Here is a 27,500-nt window from a genome sequence, read left to right as displayed (position 1 = left end):
TCTAATCGTTAATTTAATTCCTCTCAAATTCTTCAGTGACAGATTATTCATGAATTAAATTTGAAATTGTCTTCTTCAATAACCTCACAGCTCATTGATTCAATTTCTCTCCAAAGAAATTTCTGCTCAGACGAATTTCCTGCTTGTCCACTAACCAGTCTGTTCAATGATGCAAATTTTTTCCAAAAAAAATTATCAATTACAATTAAACTTTAAGCTGATTAATCTTTGTTGAGACTTCACTAACAAATCTGCAGGTGACTTAACATCTCTTACTTGGAAGGGAATGCATAACAGTGCTTATGCATTTCATTTGATGTATTTTTATGTCAACAAACTATTTGAATTTGAATTTGACTGAACATCTCTTTAAAGCAATTACCTCATTAACGAGCCGGTTCAGCGATATAGTCTCTCTTGACAGAAAGTGCTTTGATTTGCCAATCTGCTCATGTACGAGCATTTGACGAAAAGAAAAAAGCTTCACCATCGCGTCCCTCTCCCAGAGAAGCCGGATCGTTATGGGAAATGAAAATCGGCGAAGCGGACTGCTGAAGGGCCGGTTCTCTCTCTCTCTCTCTCTCTCTCTCTCTCTCTCTCTCTCTCTCTTTTTCTTTTTTTGTCTCTCTCCCTCAAAGATGAGCTGGTTCTTCCTCACTTCCTTTGCTTCTTAAAAGAGAGGTAGCTGTGATGAAGCCGATATCCATCGAATATCTCGGCCTTGTTGGTGGTGGGGCGGGGCTCGCGTGTATCGTCTTCATTCGACTTATTTCTAGTCGTGATTACCAAATCTATGCCGTCATTAATAGGTCTAGCTACATCATACGTTATTTGAAGAAGTCAGTCTTTTACAGTCAACTAACAGGCAACTTGATTTGAGATCAGATCAGTCAAGTATAAAAAATCTAGTGTCTTCTGAATTTAAAAAAAAAAAAAAAAAAAAAAAAAACTTAAAAAAAAAAAAAAAAAAACTTCATTTGAGATCAAATTAGTAAAGTATAAAAAAATCAAGTATCTTCTGAATCCAAAAAAACAGAAAAAAAAAAACTCCTCTTCAGTGAGATCAAATCAGTCAAGTATAAAAACTCGAGTGTCTTCTGAATTTCAAAAACAGAAAAACTTTTCATATGAGATCAAATCAGTCAAGTATAAAATATCTATTGTCCTCTGAATTCAAAAAAACAGAAAAAAACTTCTCTTCATATGGGATCAAATCAGTCAAGTATAAAAAAATCTTAATGTCTTCTGAGTTCCAAAAACATAAAAAAACTTCTCTTCATATGAGATCAAATCAGTATGTATAAAAAATCTAGTGTCTTCTGAATTCCAAAAAAGAGAAAAAAACATCTCTTCATATGAGATCAAAAAGTCAAGTGTAAAAAATCTAGTGTCTTCTGAATCCAAAAAGAGAAAAAACTTCTCTTCATATTAGATCAAACCAGTCAAGTATAAAAAATCAAGTGTGTTCTGAGTTCCAAATAACAGAAAAAACTTCTCTTCATTTGAGATCAAATCAGTCAAGTATGAAATAAATCAAGTATCTTCTGAATTCCTAAATTCCCAATTCTGGTTGTGTAATTTACTCTGATTCCCCGAAAACTTATTTTTTCCAGTCACTTCTTTAGCCCAGTTCTAGTTACGTAGGGTATGGCATTTCTTTGCCCTCCGTTATCACCGTGGCTAATACGATTTCCGTGATGGCACCAAGATCAGACTTTGTTTCTGATTTTATCTGTATCATTGGTCACAGACGGAAGATCCCATTCGGCAAAAGGCCGCCTTTACAGGGCAGCAAATCAATTTATGGGACATAGCATCCACGCGTTGACGATACTTTCGCCACATTTCTCTCGTAAATGTTAGTAGCCGAGGATCTTGTTTGGCAAGATGGAAGCAAAACTTATTGTCTCTCCCTCCCTGAGTTTCACTCATTTTCTTGATACGATCCAGGTATGAGATTTTTATTTTATTTTTTTATGCTTATTAGGCCACACACGAACATATATATATATATATATATATATATATATTATATATATATATATATATATATATATATATATATATTTATATATATACATATATATTTATATATATATATATATATATATCTATATATATATATTATATATATATATATATACATATATATATATATATATATATATATATATATTATATATATATAAATATATATATATATATATATGTATAATAGATATATATATAGATATATATATATATATATATATGTATATATATATATATATTCATATATATATATATATATATATTATATATATATATATGTATATATATATATATATATATATATATATATATATATATATATATATCTATATATATATATCAATAGAAGGATCCACAGTAATATCCTGTTTATTCTAGACATATTTATGGAAATATATGCAAAGCTTGAAGCTTTCGTCCATCCTCCTGTGGACTTGATCACTCAGCAAATGAGACATGGTATTGGTGAAGAATTCCAAATAAACATAAACAAACAGACAAAAAATTAACAAGGTTAAAAAAAAATGCGAACAAGTCATTGGGTCGTATTCCGTTCCATAATTCGCTGTGATCTTCGAGGCGGGACAAAGCGCCGGTCTTCCTCCTGAATGACATCTTCAGGGTCGTTAGCCAAAAAGGTAGTTTGTAGATCAAACTCTGGAACGGGCGAAGCGTGGTTATCTACATTATCAGATTGAAGGAGGCTGTACACATTTCTGAAGTTCTTAATTCTGGCCCTTTTGCAAATTTCTTCACTCAAAAGTAAATTGTTCTGTATTCCAGTGTTTTCCCCTCAAAGGTGTCATTCAAAGTGATGAGAGCTCCTTCCACAATTCTCCTAGCGGTCCTATCCCACTCTTATAAATAACTTTTCCTCCCTTGAAGTCTATGACATGTTCGGAATCCAAGTATTTTTGGTTTTGGCAATGGCGCTGTAAACGTTGCCTAAACGGCAAGCTGCAACATGTTCACGTTTCCTCTGGTCCAAGGAACGACCGCTTTCACCAATATAGCATTTGTCACAATTTTTACTCCTATAGCATAGACTCCAACATCGGTGTTTGGTTTTCTGCAACTGTTTTTGATAATTTTCTTTTTAAGTGTATTAGGGTATTGAAAAACTACGGTACACCCTGTCTTTCTTTTCTAAGCTTATTATAAACTTTTTCAGGTCATGATTGTACGGAAGGGGAAGGCATTTAAAATTAGCAGTGGAACAGCGTTCCCTTGGATTATAAAACATTCTTCTGGCTCTAGAAAGACATCTGTCGATAAAAAACTTGGGGTAACATAACTTATTGAAACTCGTAGTCAAAAATTCAATTTCCTGGTCAATGAAACTAGGGTCACAAACTCGAAAATCTCTAAAAAACAAATTGGTCAGAAGTTGCGTTTGATTTTCTCGTCATGATAGGAATAAAAATGTATGTACGTATTTGTATGAGTACTTTTCCTGAAAACAGAGAATTTAAAAGACTTATTACATTATCCCTGTGAACAACCAAGTCTAAAAATGGCAGGCGCTTATCGACTTCCCTTTCCACTGTAAACGTGATGGATGGAAGAAAACTATTCAGTTGTAAAAGAAGCTGATCAAACCTTACGACATCGTCCTTAAAAACAATAAAGATATCATCAACATATCTTACCATATAAAAGGTTTCAAATCATCCGGAAGTTTGTCCACAAAAAGTATTTAAAAAAATTCCATACAAAGATTAGCTAAACAGGCGACAACGAGGATCCCATAGCAACCCCTGCTTTTTTTGTTGATAAAAATCTCCTTCAAACTCAAATATGGTGGATTCTACACACGTCTTTATAAGCTCACAAAATTTATTAATATGAATAGGTTGCGTGAATTTCCTTCTTCGGCAATTTTAACCAAATTAGTTAAAAAGTCAAGAGGCACATTAGTGAATAAGGAGACGATGTCCAGATATATATAATTCCATTGTGAAATTTTTACCCACAATTCTATCAATGAAATCAAGGATTATGTTTCAGATGGGAGCTTGCTATATTACCCACCAAGTCACCCAAACCCTCTGCCAACCTGAGGAGTATTGCAGTTTGCTACAATGGGCCTCAAAGGGATGCCGTCCTTGTAGATTTTTGGAAGACCATAGAAATAACTAAACGAGGGTAGTTTTCTTGTCAATTTACTGGAATACAGAACAAGTTACTTTTGAGTGAAGAAATTTGCAAAAGGGCCAGAATTAAGAACTTCAGAAATGTGTACAGCCTCCTTCAATCTGATAATGTAAATAACACCCTTCGCTCGTTCCAGAGTCTGATCTACAAACTACCTTTTTAGCTAACGACCCTCAAGATGTCATTCAGGCTCTTTGTCCCGCCTCGAAGATCACAGCGAATTATGGAACGGATTACGACCCAATGACTTGTTCGCATTTTTTAACCTTGTTAATTTTGTGTCTGTTTGTTTATGTTTATTTGGAATTCTTCACCAATACCATGTCTCATTTGCTGAGTTGATCAAGTCCACAGGAGGATGGACGAAAGCTTCAAGCTTTGTATATATTTCCATGAATATATTATGTTTAGATAAACAAGGCTATTACTGTGGATCCTTCTATTGATTTCTTGGAAGCACGATACGGTGTTTTTATATCGCATATATATATATATATATATATATATATATATATATATATATATATGTGTGTGTGTGTGTGTGTGTGTGTGTGTGTGTAAATAAAATGAAGATCTCATACCTGGATCGTATCAAGAAAAACTATTGCAACTCTGGGGAGGGTGAGGCAGTCTTTTCAGCCTCCATCTTACTTAATGTGTTCGATTTCCAGGACCGGACATCACATTTTTTCCTTCAAATTTCTTTGAACTTGGATCTTCAGGCTTTGTAGTGACAAGCGTACCCCCCCCAAAAAAAAGAGCAAAGAATTCAAGAAGTTAAGAGGCATTGCGGCTATTACAATTGCATATATGCATATATATGGTATATATATATATATATATTATTATATATATGTTATATGCATAATATATATATATAATATATGATATATATATTATATATAATATATATATTATATATATAATAAATATATAATCAAGTATAAACGGCCCATTAAACAAACTCTGTTTAATGGGCCTTTACTATCCTTGAGAAATATCCTGTTTTTACAGAAGAATTTATACACACACACATACACACATATAAATATATATATATATATCTTATATATATATAGTATATATATATATATAGTATATATATATCTATTATACTATATAAAGATATATGCCACGAAGGAAAAATAAACGAAGGAGAGATCCTCCTTCGTTTATTTTTCCTTCATGGCATATATCTTTGTTTATTTATGGATTTATCACGTTCCTAACTTTCGTGATTCAGTTGTACATATATATATATATATATATATATATATATATATATATATTATATATATATATATATATATATATATATATATATATCTATAAAGGCCCATTAAAGCACTTTGGTTTAATGGGCCTTTTAAACTTTGAGCCATATATAAAAATATATATATATATAAATATATAATATATATATATATATATATATATATATAGACAATATCACGAAAGAAAGGTGAAACGATGAAGGCCTGCAAGGCCTCTCCACTTCTTGTTCTTTACAGTCCAAAGGACAAGAAGTCGAAAGGCCTTGCAGCACGCCATCGTATATCCTTCCTTCGAGGATCTTGCCTATATATTATTCATGACGTTCCATATTTTTGTGATTCAATAATGTATAATATACAAAATATATATAATATCTATATATATATATATGTATATATATATATATATATATATATATATATATTATATATATATATATACAAACAACCTAATAGCGCATAAGAGCGTGAGGCATGACGAGCTCAAATATTTACAGGAATACAGAGTGCAAGTAACGAAAAATAACAAATAAACATGTTCATCCGAAACGAGCTGTCAGCATAGTTGTCAGATTAACAGTCATTAACACTACAAAGGGAAGGATAATGAAACTAGACAACATTTAAAGTACCTGTAGAACTGTCAAGTTGGCAAGATGCTATTTAATGAACAGCGGAATGAGCAGTGCATTACCATTAAGTTATTGATTGTATATTAGTTATCTCTCTCTCATATATATATATATATATATATATATATATATATATATATATATATATGAATATATATATGAATATATATATGAATATATATAGTATATATATATATATGAATATATATAATATATATATATATATATATATATATATATATATATATATATATATATATATATATATATATTAGCGTGTGAGCTCGTACACCGGTGTAGTATGTTTGTGCGTGTATGTGTTAACTGATACCGTCTGCAGCAGCAGGAAGAATGAGCGTGAACGCCAAGGTCAAACTTTTATCACGTTCCATTTCCTCTCTCCACAACGAAGTCGAGAGTTGCCAAAGGCAAACTCAACTCAACAAACAACAAGAGAAGAAAGCAAACGAACAAACGAAAAAAAGATGAACGTTAGGTCTATAAAGGGAAAGGAAATAAAGAAAAAAGAAAAAAGGCCGGTCGTTGTTGCGAGATAGTTTTGTCAAAAAAAAGGAGAAAAAAAAATCTTCAAAACTTTCACCCATTGCTTTGTCTTGGGTCTTCGTCGAAGTTTTCCATATCGCCTGATTGATATGAGAACCAATAGACTTTCGAATTTTGCTCGCTCTCTCTCTCTCTCTCTCTCTCTCTCTCTCTCTCTCAAAATAAAGCTGCTGATTTCGAGACAAAAATTTTTATACTTGATTTGAGTTGATTTGATTTATATAGATTTTTGGCATTATGCCAAAAGCTGGGGCAACTAAGGCCATTCAGCACTGAAACGGAAATCGACAGTAAAAGGTTTGAAAGGGGTAACAGGAGAAAAACCTCAAAGCAGATGCACTATAAAACAATAGTTAGGAGAGGGTGGACAGTAAGATGGAAGAAAGAGAATATGAACAGAGGTACAGTAATAGGAATGAAAGTAGTTGCAGCTAGGGGCCGAAGGTCTACTGCAAAGAACCTCAAGTAATGCTTACATTGCACCTCGGCGACAAACAATTCTGGAAACTCGACGTTCACATCAGACCAGCTGTTCTGAAGATTGTTGTGCTGTACCCTTTTCCACCATCAAGCTTTTGTACGAGTATATAACAATGATAGTCTGCGGATATTGAACTCCACGGTCAGACTTTGTTGTCGTCCAACCCTGAAAAATATTTCTCAACACTGGTCACTTTATAGTTATACAGAAGAAAGGTACTTTGGTCTAAGCTTTTGGGACGGTGCGTAACGTCATAGAGTCACGACTTGCCTTCTCTACCACCAATTCAGTGACCGTTATATTTGACGGTATAGGTTAACTAATAATAATGATGATGATAATAATAATAGTGAATTGATGGAAATCTCGCCTAGTTGCAATCCATTCAGAGGTATTCGTTGAACCGTTGCAGGATTTGGGCGAATATTTTACTCGGATTTATGGATACGGAAACGTCTACAATGCAACAACAGATGGCACTTCAGAACTTTTGCTCCCACCGCTTTCCAACGACCTTTGTCTCTGAGGAAAGTTTGTATTAGCTACGCAAGTCTACACCTGATGTAGTGCCGTCAATGCACCTCACGCGGTGCACTGTAGGCATTACTGAAGATTCTTTGCAGCGTCCCTTCGGCCCCTAGCTGCAACCCCTATCGTTTCTTTTAACTGTACCTCCTTTCATATTCTCTTTCTTCCATCTTACTCTCCACCCTCTCCTAATAATTGATTCATAGTGAAACTAAGAGGTTCTCCTTCTGTTACACCTCTCAACCCTTTTACTCTCAATTTCCGTTTCAGCTCTGAATACCCTCATATGTTCCAGTGCTTGGTCTTTGGCATAAATTCTATATTCATTTTAAGTATATTGTTCTGTTGTTAAGAAAATGCTGTAAATATATGATACGATGCTCGAACCTGAAATGTGCTTTGAAAAAATGAATAATAAATAACCCGTTAAATCTTACAGAAAGTGTAAAATAAATTCATAGGCGCAAAATCATATTTTTTACCGGTCCCAGGCGATTGGTCTAATGACCATCGGTCAAACACCAGTTGGTCCAATGCGAAATGGTCTAATAAACCTATTAGACTAATTGTCTTAAGACAATTAGTCTAAAATTGATTGGTCTAATAGACCAATTGGTCTAAAGACAACCCGTCCAATGTTGAATAGTATAATGGACCAATTAGGTCTAAAGATAATCAGTGCAATGTAATTAAGTAGTGTAACGGACCTACTAGCTTGAAGATAATCAATATAATGCAATTGATATTATTTCATAAAAGGAAAATTAATAAAAAAAAATAAAAGCACTTTTTTAACTGTATTATGACATTTCACTACATGGACTCTGCTGGCTTCAGCAGATGCGCAAGTATGTTCACTTTCCTTTTTGGAAAATGCCTGTTGTCTTCGCAATGAGTCATTGCAGTAGCTTTGCGTGCTCTGTTTTCACACTTACAACTAAAAGTTCCTTTGCCACTTGTCTTTTGCATTCGCTTTGTGCGAAGTGTCTGCAAATAGACTTTGACTGCAAGTTTTTGTTTTCCCGTTTCTGATAACACAGTTTCACAAGAAGTTGTCTCCATGATAAAGGGCTCGAAGAATCTAAATATTTGTTCAATTTAAAATTGTAAAAACACTTTTTAAGGATGAAAATAACAAAATTATACCTTTTCCCTGAGGACTAACTGTATTTATACATATGGACGAATTGGTAATTAGAGTAATCAGTATTGGACCATCGGTCTTAGACCTATGGTCCTTATAGACTAATTGCGCAGTTGGACGAATTGGCTTTAGACCAATTCGCATAGGACCAATTGGTATTAGACCAGTGGTCATTAGGCCAATCATACGCAAACCGTTTTTTATATGCCAGACAAAGTCACAGTGACCCATGTTTTCTAAGGTTAGCTGTGATAAACGTAATTGTCAAGAACACAGGATTATTATCATGGCTTGTTGCTAATTTAGATTTTTTTTTTATTTGTAGGCGTTGAACGAACTGATGCCAGCTTTGGAGGCAGCCAATATTTCCCTGCAAGCAACTGTCACACTCTCTCACGAAGATTATACTGAACACCTGCATACGTTAAAGGTAAGGTCTACCTGTAGTCTATGTATATGTTTATATTGTGTATATATACACATGTATTTATATGTATATTGTGTATATATACACATGTATTTATATGTATATATATATATATATATATATATATATATATATATATATATATATATATACATATATATATATATATGCAAAAGGAATGGAATAACAGAAATTACAGAGTGGTTTCCTGCCCTTTCAATAAATTTTTTTTTTCAAATACATCTTTTGTATTTTCTTCTTTTATAACAGTATTCTCAACAAGTCATATTCGTCTAGAATAAGTCTTTAGCAGACAAAGTAGAACGAGAATAGTCGTATTGCCTCATACGTATAGTGTACAAGAACAAACATAAGAAGTCGCATTGTGTAAGACCTATCATAAATCATGGTGAACAGGAATAGACGTAACGAATCGCATTGTGTTTGAATATTCATAACAAATTGAGGTATAATTAGCTCTCTGTTGCTGTTCTCCCTCTGCAGGAGAAGGACTGCCGGATCATCATAGCCAGCTTCTCGGCGGACTTGGCCAGGAAGGTGTTCTGTCAGGTAAGTGGCGGATCTCCCTCTCGCTGCATAGTATTTATTTGTACCTGTTGAATATTCTTCGTCCTAAGTGCAGTCGATGAGGGTTTAGCTCAAAAATGGTTAGACTTTAAGGGACTTAATTTTCAAGGCAGATAGTTTTTAGTATACTGGAAAAGAGAGAGAGAGAGAGAGAGAGAGAGAGAGAGAGAGAGAGAGAGAGATCGTATATTTGCTATGCTAGAATATCCATGTTCAAGGCAACGAATGGTAATCTAGGGTTGAAGATTGCAGTTGAAAGATACCAATATAAGACGCCCTGTTTGTAGGGAGAAGGAGCTCGGAAAAAAATATAGTCTTGGTGATGTTCGTTCTACATTTATTCATAAATTTATTTTAATGTAGTTATTAATTTCCATTTACTATTAAGATGTTGATTACAACGTCACATCTTGGCTTTTTACTAACGATAAAGGCACCGCTTGTGATCTTTTCGAAGTAATTTCTGAACTTCATCAGAAATGTTATACTTTCAAGCGGTAGGCGTTTATTCTTCTGTCGAGGTAATCATCTCAAAGTATAAAGTAGTTTCTAGTTATAAAAACTGAACCATACCGACGAATTATTTCGAATAATGGGATATCGCTGAAAGAATTACTTGTCCGATTCTGATTCGAAACCTGGCTCTCCATTTCATTTCAGAGGATTTTATGGAAAACTGTATCAAAAGAATGATAAGAAATATAGAAATTAATGTCGGTTGCATGATAGCAGGGCATTATTTCAATTAATTCAAACCCTAAGCTTTTTGTGCGATGATAGATATGATTATACATATAAGGTAAATTTAACACATTTTACCTACGCAGATAACACCGTAGAACTGCATCCTTGCTTAATGTGCAGCATGAGAAGGTAGAGTGTAAAAATTAAATATTTAACCGGGCAGGCAACTTTTAATGATGTGGGTACTTCCGATGAACTGTTAAGGCACAAAGCAATCTGCTCGAAAAACGCCCCATCAATGGACTCTTTCATCCCAGTGTTTCAGCTCTGATCTTGGAGTACTGACTGATTAATGCCCATAATGTCGTTACTTCACTGATTAGTCGCCTGAAGGCGTCATTATCTCGACCGCGCTATTGGTCTAATGAGGGGATGACTCACCCGCCGGAGTTACTGAAATGAAACGAGGACAGCGACTTACCGCATGCGTGTCATATCAAAGTCGTTAAGAATTGAGCTGATTCTGTATAAATATTCCTAGTTCTCTGGGGGAGCCAGGAGTCCACACCGGACCTTTTAGTCTGTCACTTTTTTTTCTTTTTACTCACTCTGCTTGTTGGGTGCTATTTTTTTTTTTATTAAGCTGGCCTTATGCCACCACGGGCTCTTGCTCATAGAGCAGCCCGTAGGGACTTGCTGGCGACTTGTTTTAAATCATTGTTGCTTGACTCATCTGTTTATGAATGGAGATGTAATGGCAGGGGACACCAAGTCCTCTTTTATAGGCCAGGAAAGAAGCTAGTCAGAAAAAGAAGGGGAAGCATAAAATGATGTGGGAAGGCGGTGGGGGGGGGGGGTAAGATGCCGTATCCCTGATAAAAGCGGTAGACTTACCTGTGTCCTTAAATTCAAAATGAATCGTGATTAGAACATTAAATTACTTAAAGGACATCGCTTCCCTTGGACGAAGGTTCGTTAAAGAGAACACCAACCTTAATGAATCTTCATCTTCTGGAACAAACGATACGATCTGCTAAATAATCCCACACAATCTGATGCAAAAGTATACCCTGACTATGCCCATACCACTGAAATCAAGTTTATACTTGAATGAACCTACGTGGGTTCATTCAAGTAAAGAACTTTATTTCATTGACGCGGGTTTATCGAGGTGACCTATATTGTTTATTTCAGATTGTGTGGCATTATCTAGACCGCATAGTTTGTTTCAGGGTATGTTGGTTCATGCAGATTGTTATATATGCATGATATCATCTGTGGATTCAGACTGATAGTTGCTTCAGATTTTGTGGACGTCTTTGAAGATTGTGGATATGTGGGTAGATTATAATCATGAGAGTCATTTAGATTTTTTCGTTACAAACGACTTGGTTCTTACTCAAATGAGTAGATTCGGCTTTCGTCAGTTCATCTGTAAAACTATGAATTTTAAATGATCAGGAGTTCAGAGTCCTGCATACGCACGCAGTCATAAATAATATAGTCATACGCATGATTTATATCCCCCTTCATTGCTTTTCAGTGCATTTCCATTTGCATAAAGGAACCATTGCTATTCGTCAATATTAAAAATGTATGTGTGAAATGAATCGCTGAAACCTTCTGTCCTTTTTTCTTTATTATAAGGTGAGTTGACTTCGTGCATTAGTATAAGCAAAGAAATAGTCTTTTACTAATGCAACGTAGCTAGCATAGTTACCCAAATGCTTTTGCATAATTTAACTTTTTTACCGAAGAGAAGCAAGCTGCCATATTTTCTGTAAGCGTATATCCACGAAGGTAGGAGTAAGAAAACCCAGGAAAACATTTTGGGGGCCCACATGCAAATTTGCTCAATGGCAGCTGAGACAGCGACTGAAAATGTGTAAACATTTTTACATATGCTTTCATGTGACTGCGGTAACCGAGAGAGACACAAAAGCAGTGGAAGTAAAATCAATCATCTTGAAAGCAATTTGACATCTGTGTAGTATATTTTCCTCTTTTCAATCATATTTTACTCTTATTTGCCGATGTTATTCAATTGGTGACTTTTATACCAATTCTTATAAAGGCACACTTATAGCTTACGGACACTTATCCGAGAATTCAGTCGGCTGAGGTTTCTGTATATTCGCTAATATCAACACAGGCACACACTCTCATATATATATATATATATCTATATATATATATATATATATAATATAATATATATGTATGTTATGTATGTATGTATGTATGTATGTAATGTATGTATGTATGTATATATTAGTATACAATATATAATATATATATATGTATATATAATAAGATATATATATAAATATTATAAAGTATGTATGTATACATATACAATATACCAAAATGAATATATATATCTATGTATATATACATACACACATATATATACATATATATACACATACATGCATATACATAATATAATATATATATATAATATAGTATATTATATATATATATATATATATATATATTAAAACAATACATGAAAAAGATGAGATAAAGCAGTTAACGAGATACAATCAAGAAAATAACAACGCAAAGCGACTTTCATTTGTTTGGTGATCTCAGATAAATAAAAGAAAACGATTATTTTTGACAGAGGATAAGAATAAGATTCCACAAACATGTCGGTTTTAATTAACTGAACATAGTTGACTATCTTGTGGCCTTTGCTGTCTAGGTAGAATTCGGAGGTCCACACAAGGCTTCCTGCTCCTTTTCACACTTGATCACACTTAGGGCAAGGGTTGATTGGTATATATGGCGCCGGCCTTAAGCCAACACGGGCACCTGCACCATGATGTCCCGGAATTTATTTAAAGATTTAATACTGAATAGTAGGTCTATTGTGAACCTTTGGATGCAGACCAATTGAGAGTGTGAGAACGGCCATGAGGCAAAACAAGGAAACTAAATATTGTTCACTTACTTTTCTTGGATATATTTCAATTAAAATGTTCACTTATGCATGTTTTGCTCAAATAACTGTAAAGGGAAGTAGAACTATCTTATCTATCCATAATAATAAATATCCGAGTGGACCTTTCTTGCTTGTCCGCCCTGGGGCGGTGGCGGGTTAGGTTAGTGGTCGAGAGAGTAGGGGAGACATGGCACAACCACCACCCTCCTACAAACCTGTTTGTCCGCACCGTGTGGGGATGGGGTAGGGGATCGGTATGGTAGGGGAGACACGACTGGCAGTGCCGGGTTCCAGCGCAGCGTAGCTTACGCCGTCAAGCTCGTAAAAGCATAATTTCCATTATACAAATGAATAATCGTCAGCAGGACTCATAAATGCGTTGAAACCTGCCATGTCTGTCTGTAAGGACCAACTAATGACCCTAATGGCTCCACTTGGTGATTAGTCTGCTTAGGGCATAATTATCTGTGCCATACTCTGACCTTAATGAGAGTATTTCCCTCTAAAGTTACTGAAATACGATATTAACGGCCATTAATATGTAATTACATGAAGGGTTGCGTTCAGATGAAGATTGTTATAGGTTCCGTCGTTATGTCTGGTTCGGGAAATTCACTTCCCTTCCGATTTGGTCGGTTAGTTCCTTGTGTGTTCGTCTAGACACGGCTGCATTATCCGGATTCCGTAGGTCGGTCGACAATGCGCTGGTATAGTGGTTAGTGTCGTGGTATGCCACTCGGATGTCACGGGTTCGCGTCTCCCCCAGGGCGATGGAAAAATCACTGGCTCTTTATCATGATCATTACTGCTGCAGTGTGAGGTCTACAGTGGGAGGTTGAGACCAAAGTTTTCTGGAAGATTGAATTTCAAGTCAAGGCCTCTGTGTGCTTGTTACGTGTGAATAGGTTTCATCTATCTAATAAAAATAATAGCATATTATTTCATGTTGGTTGATTTAGATTATGTCGTTTAATTCTTATGCAGTTTTTATGTAAGTTCATTTTACTGCAGCACTTCGAGTCAGCATATGCAGCTTGATTTAGATTCTGTACTTTAATTCGTCCTATGCAGGTTGTTGCCTCTACAATGAATAAGTATTTTGGTCCGACTGCTCATAAATGCTGATTCAGATTGTGGAGATTATCCTTGCGGGATTTTATTGGGATTATTTATGTTCATAATGTTCTGTATAAGTAGATTGATTCAAATTAAGGGGACTTCAGGGCACACGTTCTGAAATATTATGTGAAACAGTCTTAAGTGCATCTATCTACCTCGGATCACGAATACAACTAAATCTTTTATGCTGCACAAACAAGCATTTTCTTTCCTCTTTGATTATTCGTAAGTTTATTCAACTATAATTCCAGGCTTATATTCATAAAAAATACAGACAGCAGAGTCGAATTTGTCAGCAGTTGTTTTATTCTATATATTTTTCTCACATGTATTCGATTAGAACACACTTCATCCGTCTTCAAAACAACGAATACGCTCAATGGAGAATCTGACAGTCATTTATGTTGGTTTAGCAAAGTGCATTTGATGTCTAGGCCAGTCCCTTACGGCGCTCCTGATTGGCTGTTGATAAGCCACTCACAGGGCTGGGAACTCTCAGTCTCTCTCGAGAGTTCACACGGGCAGGATGTATGTTCCACCTCTTCTGAGGGATAATTTTGAAAGACGTATTCCTCAGGAGAAGTGGAACATAGATCCTACCCGTGTGAACTCTCGAGAGACAGAGTTTCCCAGCCGTGGGATTGGCTTATCAGCAGCCAATCAGGAGCGTCGTAAGGGACTGGCCTAGATATCAAATGCACGGTTGATGTGACTCAACTATAGCAATTCATATGGCAGAACAACGCCTCACAATGGTTCTTTTTTACACAATGTTCTAAAGGTTATATCATGCCATTTAACCCCACCTTCCCCCCCCAACCTCCCTCCCTTGCCCCTTCCGCCCGAGGACAAACACAGTTGAATGATTTTCTTCCTTATTTATATATGCTTCTAGGTCTCAAATTCCTCGGCCGAACAACGTGCCATAATTCCCAGTTCATATTCGTTTTAGATGAAGAGACTAAACTATTGTGTGCATATGGCAATCATTATATTAGTTTTCTGTTCAACTATTACTTTGAAGGCAGAGCCTGTTGGTTTAAATAAGTCATGAATTATATATAACTAATTTATAATTATATATATATATATATATTATATATATATATAATATAATAGATATATATATATTAGATAATATATTAATATATAGTATATATATATATTTGATATATATATATATATATATATATAAATATATATATATATATATATAATATAGTTTATGTGTACGCTTTTGTAAGCAGTGCTCTTACATATATCTCGATTTGGTTATCTGTTGAGTATCCTGAGATATATGAAACTAGATTTTCTTCATTTCCTGTTATTTCAATTAATTATTTTTGTCTCAGTTGTTATGTTAAATCACTCCTTTTTCATTGAAATGAAAAATGTATATTGATCATTTATTACGACATTATGGGCGCAAACCTTCATTTAAATGAACAGCGAATTCATATATTCCTATTCACTGGATGTTTTTGATAATTTTATTTTTTATTTTATTTTTTTTATTTGTGTCAATACCCATTCATGATCTCATTTCCTGTGTGTAATTACTTGCCTGTGTAATTTATAGGATTACGAATTAGTAATCCATAGTTGAATCGTTGTGAATCGTGAATTACATTATGTATAGTAATAATTACTTCATAAAAATTCTGATGACGTGTCTGTGAGTTCCTGTCGTGCGAACGGTGAATGAAAGCATTATTTTCAGCCGGTATTTATAACTGTTTTGTTACTCTGAATGAATTTCGCATTTCATAAGTGGTTTCCAAGGTTTATGAACGCAACGGTTTTCAAATACAATATCGGTGACTGTTCAGAGCTGTGTAAAAATTGCCCTGATGAACATGGGAAATTTCAATATTTATTTAACGACGTCTGTATGTTCATACGTGTATGTGTATTTGTGTGTGTGTGCGTGTGTACGTGTGTGTGTGTATGTTTATGTTGGGGGGTTAGGATGAAACCTCATTGTAAACCATCTTTGGGGTCCTCACTACAACCCTGCCAAGTTTCATGCCCATCGGACCAGCCGTTTGGCCGTGATTGTATCACAATCGGACGGACAGACATAACGCCCATTGTAGTAAGATACGTAATTTAACAGTACTTGTATTGCTGAAGTTTGCACCTTTGACTGTCTGTTTGCACCAATTGTCCCTAGGGTTATACTACATCAGTGGGTGAGTATTTAACGCCGCATTGTTAAAAGATCGGCGTCAATTTTGAAATTTCAGTGTATTACGATTTCTTTTAAAAATGTTCAAAGGGATAATCATGTTATAATAAATCGAATTTCTTAGTGGTTAGTTCACGAAAAATACCATTTCACCCATACGTTCGTAGAGGGGGTGGAGGTGGTGAGGTGATGTCACTGGAGTAGAAAGTGCATGAGATGAGAAGTAAGCCTATCTTAGTTTTACCAGACCACTGAGCTGGTTAACAGCTCTCCTAGGGCTGCCCCGAAGGATTAGATATTTTTACGTGGCTGGGAACCAACTAGTTACCTACCAACGGGACCTACACCTTATTGTGGGATCTGAACCACATTATATCGAGAAATTAATTTCTAGTCACTAGAAACAAATTCCTCTGATTCAGCGTTGGGAGAGCGGGGAGTCGAATTCGCGATTACTTAATCGGTAGGCGATCACTTAACTCACTCGTCCAACGAGGAGGTGCATGAGATGAGGAAACATTGTCATTCAGTGTAGCAACTGAGGAGTCAGCTGTTCCCGTAGAATGGGTGAAACGTCATTGTAGAGCCGTCATTGAAGATCCGTCCACACAACCTTGTGGTTGAGGAGGATCAGTGAGAACTAACGGGAACTAACGAGATGTTTAAAAGGTTAATGAGTACAAATGGCGTCGTAGGAAATCGGTGGTAGGATATGAAACGGGCGTCAAGGTTGGCAATGCAAAGGTCCTTTCCATTTACGTACTTGTCTGAGAGATTTGCCCGTACGGCGTGTCGGAACAACCAATATCCAAGTCTAGCAAAGGGTGTGAACGACCAATTGACATGTTGGAGCGCCTCAGTGGCGTGGTTGGTATGGTGTAGGCGTCCCACCTCGGTGGTCGTGAGTTCGATTCTTGGCCATTCCATTAAGGAGTGAGGGATGTGTATTTCTGGTGATAGAAGTTCACTCTCCACGTGGTTCGGAAGTCACGTAAAGCCGTAGGTCCCGTTGCTGAATAACCACTGGTTCCATGCAACGTAAAAACACCATACAAGCAAGCAAGGAATTGACATGTTGAAACGTCTGTCGTTGAGTCTTCAAAATGAGATCTCTCGGGTAGAATTCACATTTTGTCTAAATAATGCAAAGTCAAGACAGACAAGTGGCAACCTGTCGGCTAGAGTAAAGGGCCCCTAAGACAGTGCCTGGTTTTAAGCAAAAACCTTGAGTGCAGGAGACTATAAGGAAACTCAATATATATCCTTCATTCATTCCATTAATGATGTCTATAAAAGCAAAGAAGCCAAAGTCTCACTTCTTCATACTGGCGGCATTTTTTATGATATAAATAAATATTTAGGGTCCCGTCCCAAAATGACTTGCCAGTAAAAATTCCACTTAAAATTGATGGCCACGAAAAAATACTGTGAAACACAATTTTGCCATATCAGGTTTTTATACATTAGAGGATCCCTAAGTATAATTTTCTTTTTCAAGTTGAGGGTAGTTGTAACATCCAATTTTTTCTAGCTCTATTTTTTTAATTCGAGATGTTTAAAAGGTTTATGGGCGCATTTTATTCTGTAGTAATGGGGCTGATTTCTGCTGCAACATTCTAAGTGGGGTGGTTACATTTTTCAGCTTTGAATTTTTATCTTCCCTTATGCGCCCAAGTTTCAAGACTGTATAGCTGAAATTGATCGATAATTGTTGCTTATTGGCGCAGAGTGTAACAGTAGCTGGACTAACATGAATAAGATATAAGATGAAATATAAAGTGAAATAAATTAGAAGCTTCAGACCAACAAATGTTTTTGAATTGTTGTCCTGAAAATAGTTCTGTAAGTAGATTCATAAGTAATACTGTATAAGTTGGTGTAAAGTGCACTCTTTATATAAATTATCAGTGAGTTTAATTTGTTTTTCTCCTCACAAGTAATGAATCGGTGCAACTGTAGGAACAAATATTGTGAGAAGTGAAGAATGCTCACAAATGATCTCAATTAAGCTTTAAAATCATCCAAAATCGGAATATGACGAAATAAGGTGGATGTAACTATATATTGGTGTAGCGGTATCATGATCAGTTACTGCTGCATTTTGGGGTCTGTGGTGGGAGGTTGAAACAAGCATTCTTTGGACGTTTGGATTTCAAGTCAGTGGCCCTTTTCTGCTTGTTCTATGTGAATAGGTTTCCTCTACTGAAATAATAATAATAATAATAATAATAATAATAATAATAATAATAATAATAATAATAATAATAATAATTAAATATGAGTTGTAGAATGTATGTCAGTTTCCACTATGACGCGGCGTGATCCGACCTCCATCTTACTCGGGGTGTGTGCTAAAATTAAAATAAATACACTAGAATTTATTAGAAATAATTGTTATGTACTTTTTAACATGCACATTACTTACTTTTTACATTTTAACTTTAATAAATAAATCAATAAATATCCTATCCTAAAATTCCCGTATCTAACTCAGCGCGAAATACCTTTTTCAGACCCTTTTAGGTTCTCCAATAGGCCTTTCCTACACCCCCCCCCCCCAACAAGAATAACAACACTTGAAAAATAGTTTGTAGGCTTACTTCCCTTAAGCGAAAAGAACTTTCTATTTAATTACTTACTCCTCAAACGGCCGCGTATCGATCCCCTTTCCACCTTATGGCATAATTGATGACCGTAATGCGTTGCTGGGCATTAGTCGGCATTAGTCGTCCATGAGACTTACCGATCCTTGAAATATAATATCAATTCAGCGTTTTCATAGTTCTGTGACATGATCAGATGTTACTGCGGGACAGATCTAGTTATTTCTCAGTCGCGTCTGGACAATTAACAAATTGCATTACGTTCGTTAATAGCGTTCCTTTCACCGTACCTCCGTTTATATTATCGTTCTTCCATCTGACTTTCCACCTTCTCCAACAATTGTTTCATAGTGCAGCTAAGCGCTTCGGTGGTGTGGTCGGTATGGTGTAGGCGTGCCACATCGATGGCTGCGAGTTCGATTCTCGGGCATTCTAAAGCGCTTCGGTGGTGTGGTCGGTATGGTGTAGGCGTGCCACATCGATGGCTGCGAGTTCGATTCTCGGGCATTCCATTGAGGTGTGAGAGATGTGTATTATTGGTGATAGAACTTCACTCTCGACGTAGTACGGAAGTCACGTAAAGCCGTTGGTCACGTTGCTGAATACCCACTGGTGCATGCAACGTAAAAACACCATACAAACAAATGTAGTGCAGCTGCGAGAGTTTCCTCCTCTCACACCTTACAAACCTCCTAACTGTCAGTTTCCCTTTCAGCGGTGAATGACCTCACTACTCCTAGAACTTGGCCTTTTGCCCAAATCCTATATTCTATTCTATCAATAGTAACCCAATGCTGGTTAAGAGTTTTCTCTGTTTGTCAATGAAGTTAATGTTCGCTTTGGTGAAGTTTAGACCGGGGAAGTTATTCAGGTTTTGTGAATGAATTCAGGGTGTGAATCTTTCGCGTATTCCGTCAGCTGCTGGTGCGGATGTCAGTTTATTCGGACTGAGCTAGGTGATGCAGACTCTGCAGTTGTAATACAACTATGAAACCAAAGAAGATTTATGGTTGATATTGATGTTTAATAATCAACATTAGTGGGCTCGTTCACCTAATTTGAATAGGAAATGAATAAAGAAAATTGCATGTACTTGTAATCGTACATACTACACACACACACACACACAATATATATATATATATATATATATATATATATATATATATATATATATATATATATGTGTGTGTGTGTGTATGTGTGTATGATTATTAGTACATGCAATTTTCTTTATCCATTCATTATTCAAAGTTAGGTGGAACGAGACCACAAATGCTGGTTAAACATCAATATCAACCATAAATCTTCTTTGGTTTCATAGTTTTATCACAATTGCAGAGTCTGCATCACCTATATCTATATATATATATATATAGTATATATATATATATATATATATATGTGTGTACACACATATTTATATGTATATATAAAAAAATAAATAATAATAATATATTATATATAAATAAAATATATATGTATATTTATATATTATATTATATATATATAATATATATATATATATATTATATATATATAAATATATATATATATATATATACATATTTACATATACACATACATAAATACATACATACATACATTACATACAATACATATATATATATATATATATTATAATATTATATTTATTAATATATTTATATATATATTATACTATATAAATTATATTATTATAATTGTGATTATATATGTACAATAAAAAAATAAATATAAAAAAATATATAAATATATATAAATAAATAAATAAAATATTATATATGTAAATATATATTATATTATATAATATGATTATATAATTATCTATATATATATATATATATATATATATATATATATATATAATATTTACTATACACATACATAAATACTACATTACATACATACATTACATATATCTATATATATATATAGAATATATATATATATATATATATATATATAAATATATATATATGTGTATATATGTACATATAAATAAATAAAAAAAATATATAAATATATATAAATAAACTATAAATAAACTATATATATGTAAAACATATATATATCTATCTATATATATATATATATATATATATGATATATATATATATGTTCTTATCACATCAACGTGATTCATATATACACATTAAGCTACAACTATCCTTTAATATCCAATTCGCTCTACTTCGGAATTAATATATTTTCATATATGTTAACCGAAGGGAAATTTTTAAGTTAAGAATGTTGCGTGCTTTTTCAATAATACATTTATATTTCCGTAAAATGAATTCACTTCTATCATAATATTGAAACAATTAAATGAAAATTTTTCCGTCAGAGATTTTGAAGAATTTATATCTACTGTAGAAATAAATCGTAGAAAAGGGAACCGTATTATTCTTTATTTTTTTCTGATTTATTTCTGTATTATTATTATTATTATTATTATCATTATTATTATTATTATTATTATTATTATTGCTGATTTTATTTCTTTAATTTATATCAGACTATTTGAAATTGATATTTTGATTTACTAATTAGAAAAACGTACCCCGTTACTGGGTGGTGCTGTTATACTTGAGGTTCTTTGCAGCGTGCCCTCGCACTCTAGCTGCAACCCCTTTCGTTCCTTTTACTGAACCTTCTTTCATATATTCTCTCTTCCATCTTACTTTCCACCCTCTCCAAACAAGTGATTCACAGTGCAGCTTCGAGGTTTTTCTCCTGTTACACCTTTCAACCCCTTCACTGTCAATTTCCGTTTCAGCCCTAAGTGACCTCATAGGTCCCAGCGCTTGGGTTTTAGCATAAATTCTGTATTCATTTCAGTAAGGCTAGAAAAATGTTTATGTTTGGCGGGCGCCCTTCGCCGCCTATCCACTCTACGAGCCGCCTTTGGGTAAGGGCTCGTGCTGGCATAAGCCCAGCCGTCATCTACTACAAAACAAATGCAAATTCAGTTGCTCGTCGTCCTTTTTGACAGACTTCCGTTTGATGCAAATGAAAACGGTTTTGTTTTTGTAGAAGCGGCGATTGTCTGATAATTATCTGATATTCCCTTCCGGATAAAACCTGGCTCTTTAATTGATTTATGGAACGACGAATCAGAGTAATTGAACGGTAATTGAGTCTTTGATTAATCGTCGTCAGTCCTGAGTGACTTTTTGCATTGTGAAGGAAAGGATTATCTCGTCGCATTTCATCGATGATTTCGAGCTGTGACATCAGAGTTGCTCTTCTGACGTTATGAAGTGGAAAATGGACTTTGAAATTTATGTTATGAGTCCATCTAAAAGAAAGACGTCATTGGGGTAAGTCTGTTTGTAGAAAGTTAATGAAATATACCTCTGAAAATACAAAGAAAACAAACGAAACTAACTTTCCATATTTCTGGAATGCAAATCAACCCCATTCTTTTCTTGCTCTCCATTTATCTGTTGGCCTGACTGGGTCCAGAGGTCCACACAAAGCCTCTTACGCACTTTAACATTTCACTGACACTTATCATCTGCTATTAAGAAGGAAGAGCCAGTGCTGGCATAAGGCCGGATAAATCTGTACCAACTAACAAACTTTGAAATATCCTACTCTGTGAAGTGCATGCTCTAATATTTATTTCTTCCGGTGTGTAACACAGGTAGTGTGCGGATAATGAATTCCCTTTGCGTAATGAAGGTACCTCACTCCCGTGCATAGTCTTTTCGTCCAAAGTCTTTTCGTCCAAAGTCTTGTCGACCAAAGTCTTTTCGTCCAAGAGTTTCTGGGGCATCGTCTCTTTGTCCAATGATTATCCTTTCGTTAAAGTGATAAATCTTGCCATTGTGGTGGTCCTTCCTTTCGGTTTCAGGGGCTATTACTAAGTTTACAAACTTTTCTAAAACAAAACATGACTTCTATTTTTTGAAAATTGCTCTTAGCAGAAACCTAACTACCGAAGAATCACTGGATTACCGAGAGACAAAACTACCGTAGTTTTAAATACACCAATGAACTAAATGAGCCAACAAAAATCATGGATATTGGACTAAAAGACAATGGACCAAAAAACTCATGGACAAAAAGACGTTGGACAAAAAAGTCATCGGACAAAGAAACGTTGGACCAAAAGGTCTGGACAAAGAGACAATGGACAAAGTGAAGTTGAACGAAAAGGCACATAACCCCTCGGTCGGGACTGTGTGCAATGCCTTCAGAGCGCCCCAGTGACGTGGTTGGTATGGTGTTGGCGTGACACCTCGTTGGCCGCGAGTTCGATTCTCGAGCATTCCATTGAGGAGTGAGAGTTGTGTGTTTCTGGTGATAGAAGTTCACTCTCGACGTGGTTCGGAAGTCACGTAGAGCCGTTGGTCCTGTTGCTGAATAACCACTGGTTCCATGCAACGTAAAAACACCATACAAACAAACATACAAACAAGCAACGCCTTCAGTCCAAGTCATGGCGTTTTGGCCTTCTTGGGAGTTGGGATGCTAAATCATTTTATAGTCTTTCAGACCTTGACCCTCTTATATTACCGTTATATTAAATCCTCCTTGGTTGCAAACATCGCTAATGTCGTTTGATGATCAACAGGTTAGTAGAAAAAAATATTTTATCTTTGTTTGAGAAAAGACGTTTATAAACAAGAATTATTCTTTGCAGCGTCCCTTTGGCTCCTAGCGGGAACCCTTTTCATTCCTTTTACTGTACCTCCTTTCACAGTTACTTTCTTCCATCTTGTTATCCACCCTCTCCTGTCAATTACTACATGCTGCAACTGTTCCACATTTAAACCTACTTACTCTCAGTTTCTTTTCAAGCGCCGAATGACCTCATAGGTCCCAGTGCTTGGCCTTTGGCCTAAACTCTATATTCCATTCCATTCCATACTATAGCTGGTTCACTTAAGGTAGATTCTTGGGTGAGCCCTATGCCTGCGAGACGTTTGGCGGCCGCTGATTGGCTGGGAGCCGCCTATCTCCCAGTACCAGCCAATCAGCGGCCGCCAAACAAACGTCTCATAATCATAGGGCTCTTCCAAGATTCTACCTTAAGTGAACCAGCTATAAAGGCAATTTAGATTTTATAAGCATGAAAAATACAGGTAGAAGCAATGCTGGCGTTGTGTGACTTTATACTACATAGGAGGACGAGCATTCCAAGCTATGAGGGTTTCCACACACACACGGGAAGCACTTTTTGCTGAAATGGAACCGATTGCTAATCGTTTTTCCTTTAGTTAGCATTCGCATTCGGAAAACCACGACGAATTTCATGTCCCTTTGTGGTCATAGAGAGGAGATTTTTAGATCATGTTCGAAACTGAGTCATGCTACCAAATTTGGTGCATTAGTAAAAATGTACAAAATTGTTTATTTGGAAATTGCCTTTAAAAAAAGAAGAGTGACAGGGGATGTGCAGGAAAAAAAGGTTATTTAGTTTATGTAAACGATGAAATGCATTCAGTAAAAGAAAAGAGAATTGTGTTCTCCGTGCAAATACTCTTTTAAATCACACCAGATAAAATTCTAGTTCATTGGGAAAATTCGAGTGGAGGAATAACTAAATCGGCAAGTTATGGAGCACATAAAAACAAGGAAATTATATATGTATATGCATATGTATATATATATACACATGCATGCGTACATACATACATACGTATGTATATATATATATATATATATATATATATATATATATATATATATATATATATATATATATACGTAGTAGGTAAAAGCTTCACTGACGTTCCTGGATTTGAAAGGCTCCGTTGGTTCGCGCCCCCGGTCCAGGCAAGTCTATTATCGAGAAAAAATTCCCCTTCGGTTAAACATATATGAAAATATATTAATTCCGAGGTAAAACGAATTAGATATATATATATATATTATATGATATATATATATATTATATATATATATATATATATATATATATATATACATTTACATATGTTTTATTTTTATTCACGAAAAAATAAGAACCATACGAACTAAGTTACAGCCACGAAGGAAAATTGAAACTGGAGATGCTAAGTCCTTTCGTCTTATTGCAAGACATGGTCACAACAACAACAACAACAAGAACACACATACGCGCGCACACACACACACACATACATATATAAAGGTTTTTTGCCACGAAGGAAAAAATGAAAAAGCTTTTTCATTTTTTCCTTCGTGGCAAAAACCTTTATTTATACATAGCATCACGTTTTATATACTTCCTGATCAAGTTATTCATATATATATATATATATATATATATATATATATATATATATATATATATATATATATATATAACTAATGTTTCCAAGGCATAGGATAACTGATGACCCTAATTACGCTGATCGGTGATTAGTCTCGCATAATTATCCCGACCGAACTTCATTCTTAATGAGTTGATGAAATATGATATGACGCTGAAATCGTATGTGATTTTCTGAATTTATGGGTAGCACTTCTCAGTGAAATATGAAAGTAGGCTAATTTGTGTTTTAAGCAGTTTTCTCAATTCATGACTTTATTATTGCTCATGTTATACACGCTGGGTCGTGTTACTTAAGCGTATTAATATCCAATTTTGACTGCATTTTGTGTAGTATATTCAATTCGACAAATACCACGTTTTTTACATGAATCCCCCGTTTGGCGTTTTAATTAATAGCCAACTTGAGTACAGAAGAAACGTCAGTAATAAGAAGAATAGAGAAACTTCTATACAAAATAAATGCGACTGAAATAGCCATTATTTTCAATAAAACCTGTATTAATGAAGGTCTTATTCCAGCAGATATTACTTTTTTTTCTCATTTTTTTTTTCTTTTTTTTTTTGCTCTATCACAGTCCTCCAATTCGACTGGGTGGTATTTATAGTGTGGGGTTCCGCGTTGCATCCTGCTTCCTTAGGAATCCATCACTTTTCTTACTATGTGCGCCGTTTCTAGGATCACACTCTTCTGCATGAGTCCAGGAGCTACTTCAGCCTCTAGTTTTTCTAGATTCCTTTTCAGGGATCTTGGGATCGTGCCTAGTGCTCCTATGATTATGGGTACGATTTCCACTGGCATATCCCATATCCTTCTTATTTCTATTTTCAGGTCTTGATGCTTAAGTATCATTATTATTATTATTATTATTATTATTATTATTATTATTATTATTATTATTATTATTATTCAGTAAATGAACGCTATGCACGTGGAACAAACCCACAGGGCCCATTGACTTGAAATTCAAGCTTCCTTCAAGGAATATGTTGCTCGTTAGGAAGTAAGAGAAGGTGAAGGGAAACACAGTGAGGATATATCATATATTAAAAAGTGATGCTTTGCATCTTCGATTGAGCTTTTAAAGTTTCAGTCGCACCACATCTTCAGGGAGTCTGTTCCACAGTCAGACGGTTTGAGGAATAAAGGACCTCTGGAACTGAAAAGTTCCAGATATCCGTAGATTCACACAATTCTTATAAGTTGGTATATTTACCTTAGTGAGGACATTTTATGCATCTTATGCCAGTTGATTCGCGTCACTCATGTTTTCTTCTTTATTTCAAGTTTACCCAGGTTATAAAAAGTTGATTCAGAAAGAAATTTATGACTAATAGATTCACATCAACCTTGCATCTGGTGTCTAGGCCAGTCCCTTACGACGCTCCTGATTGGCTGTTGATAAGCCAATCACAGGGCTGGAAACTCTCAGTCTCTCTCGAGTGTTCACATAGGTAGGATGTATGTTCCACCTGTCCTGAGGGATAATTTTGAAAGACGTAATCCTCAGGAGAAGTGGAACATAGACCCTACCCGTGTGAACTCAAGAGAGAGACGAAGTTTCCAGCCCTGTGACTGATTAGAGCGTCGTAAGGGACGGGCCTAGACATCAGATGCACGGTTGATGTGAATCTACTGTAGTGATTTTTTTTAGCTTACAATGACTCACAGAAGTTTTAAAGGATGTAACATCCAGTAAATTGTTCGTACAAGTTGCTGCGTTAGCCATTACATTACAACCTTGGATACTACCTGTCATTAGCACTAAGAATTATAGTCATCGTTCTTGCAGTGAAAAAATGAAATGGAAAAATTCATAATTAAGAAGTTCCTTTTCACATTTTTGCCTATTGTGAAAACTTTGGATTAG

General features: G+C 35.1%; 1 protein-coding gene across 1 annotated transcript in view; it reads left to right on the top strand.

Moving 5' to 3' along the window:
• LOC135196983 (uncharacterized) overlaps positions 1-27,500 on the top strand; it is a 568,012-nt gene that overhangs the window by 305,217 nt on the left and 235,295 nt on the right. Inside the window, exons 5-6 of the mRNA XM_064223859.1 lie at positions 9,134-9,238; positions 9,740-9,805. Coding sequence (XP_064079929.1) covers positions 9,134-9,238; positions 9,740-9,805 — 171 coding nt within the window. The remainder of the gene's footprint in view (positions 1-9,133; positions 9,239-9,739; positions 9,806-27,500) is intronic.

The sequence above is a fragment of the Macrobrachium nipponense genome, chromosome 18 (genome assembly GCF_015104395.2).
Source record: "Macrobrachium nipponense isolate FS-2020 chromosome 18, ASM1510439v2, whole genome shotgun sequence".
Taxonomy (NCBI): domain Eukaryota; kingdom Metazoa; phylum Arthropoda; class Malacostraca; order Decapoda; family Palaemonidae; genus Macrobrachium; species Macrobrachium nipponense.
Note: the sequence above shows the minus strand (reverse complement) of the source record. Positions and strands in the feature narration are given on the sequence as shown.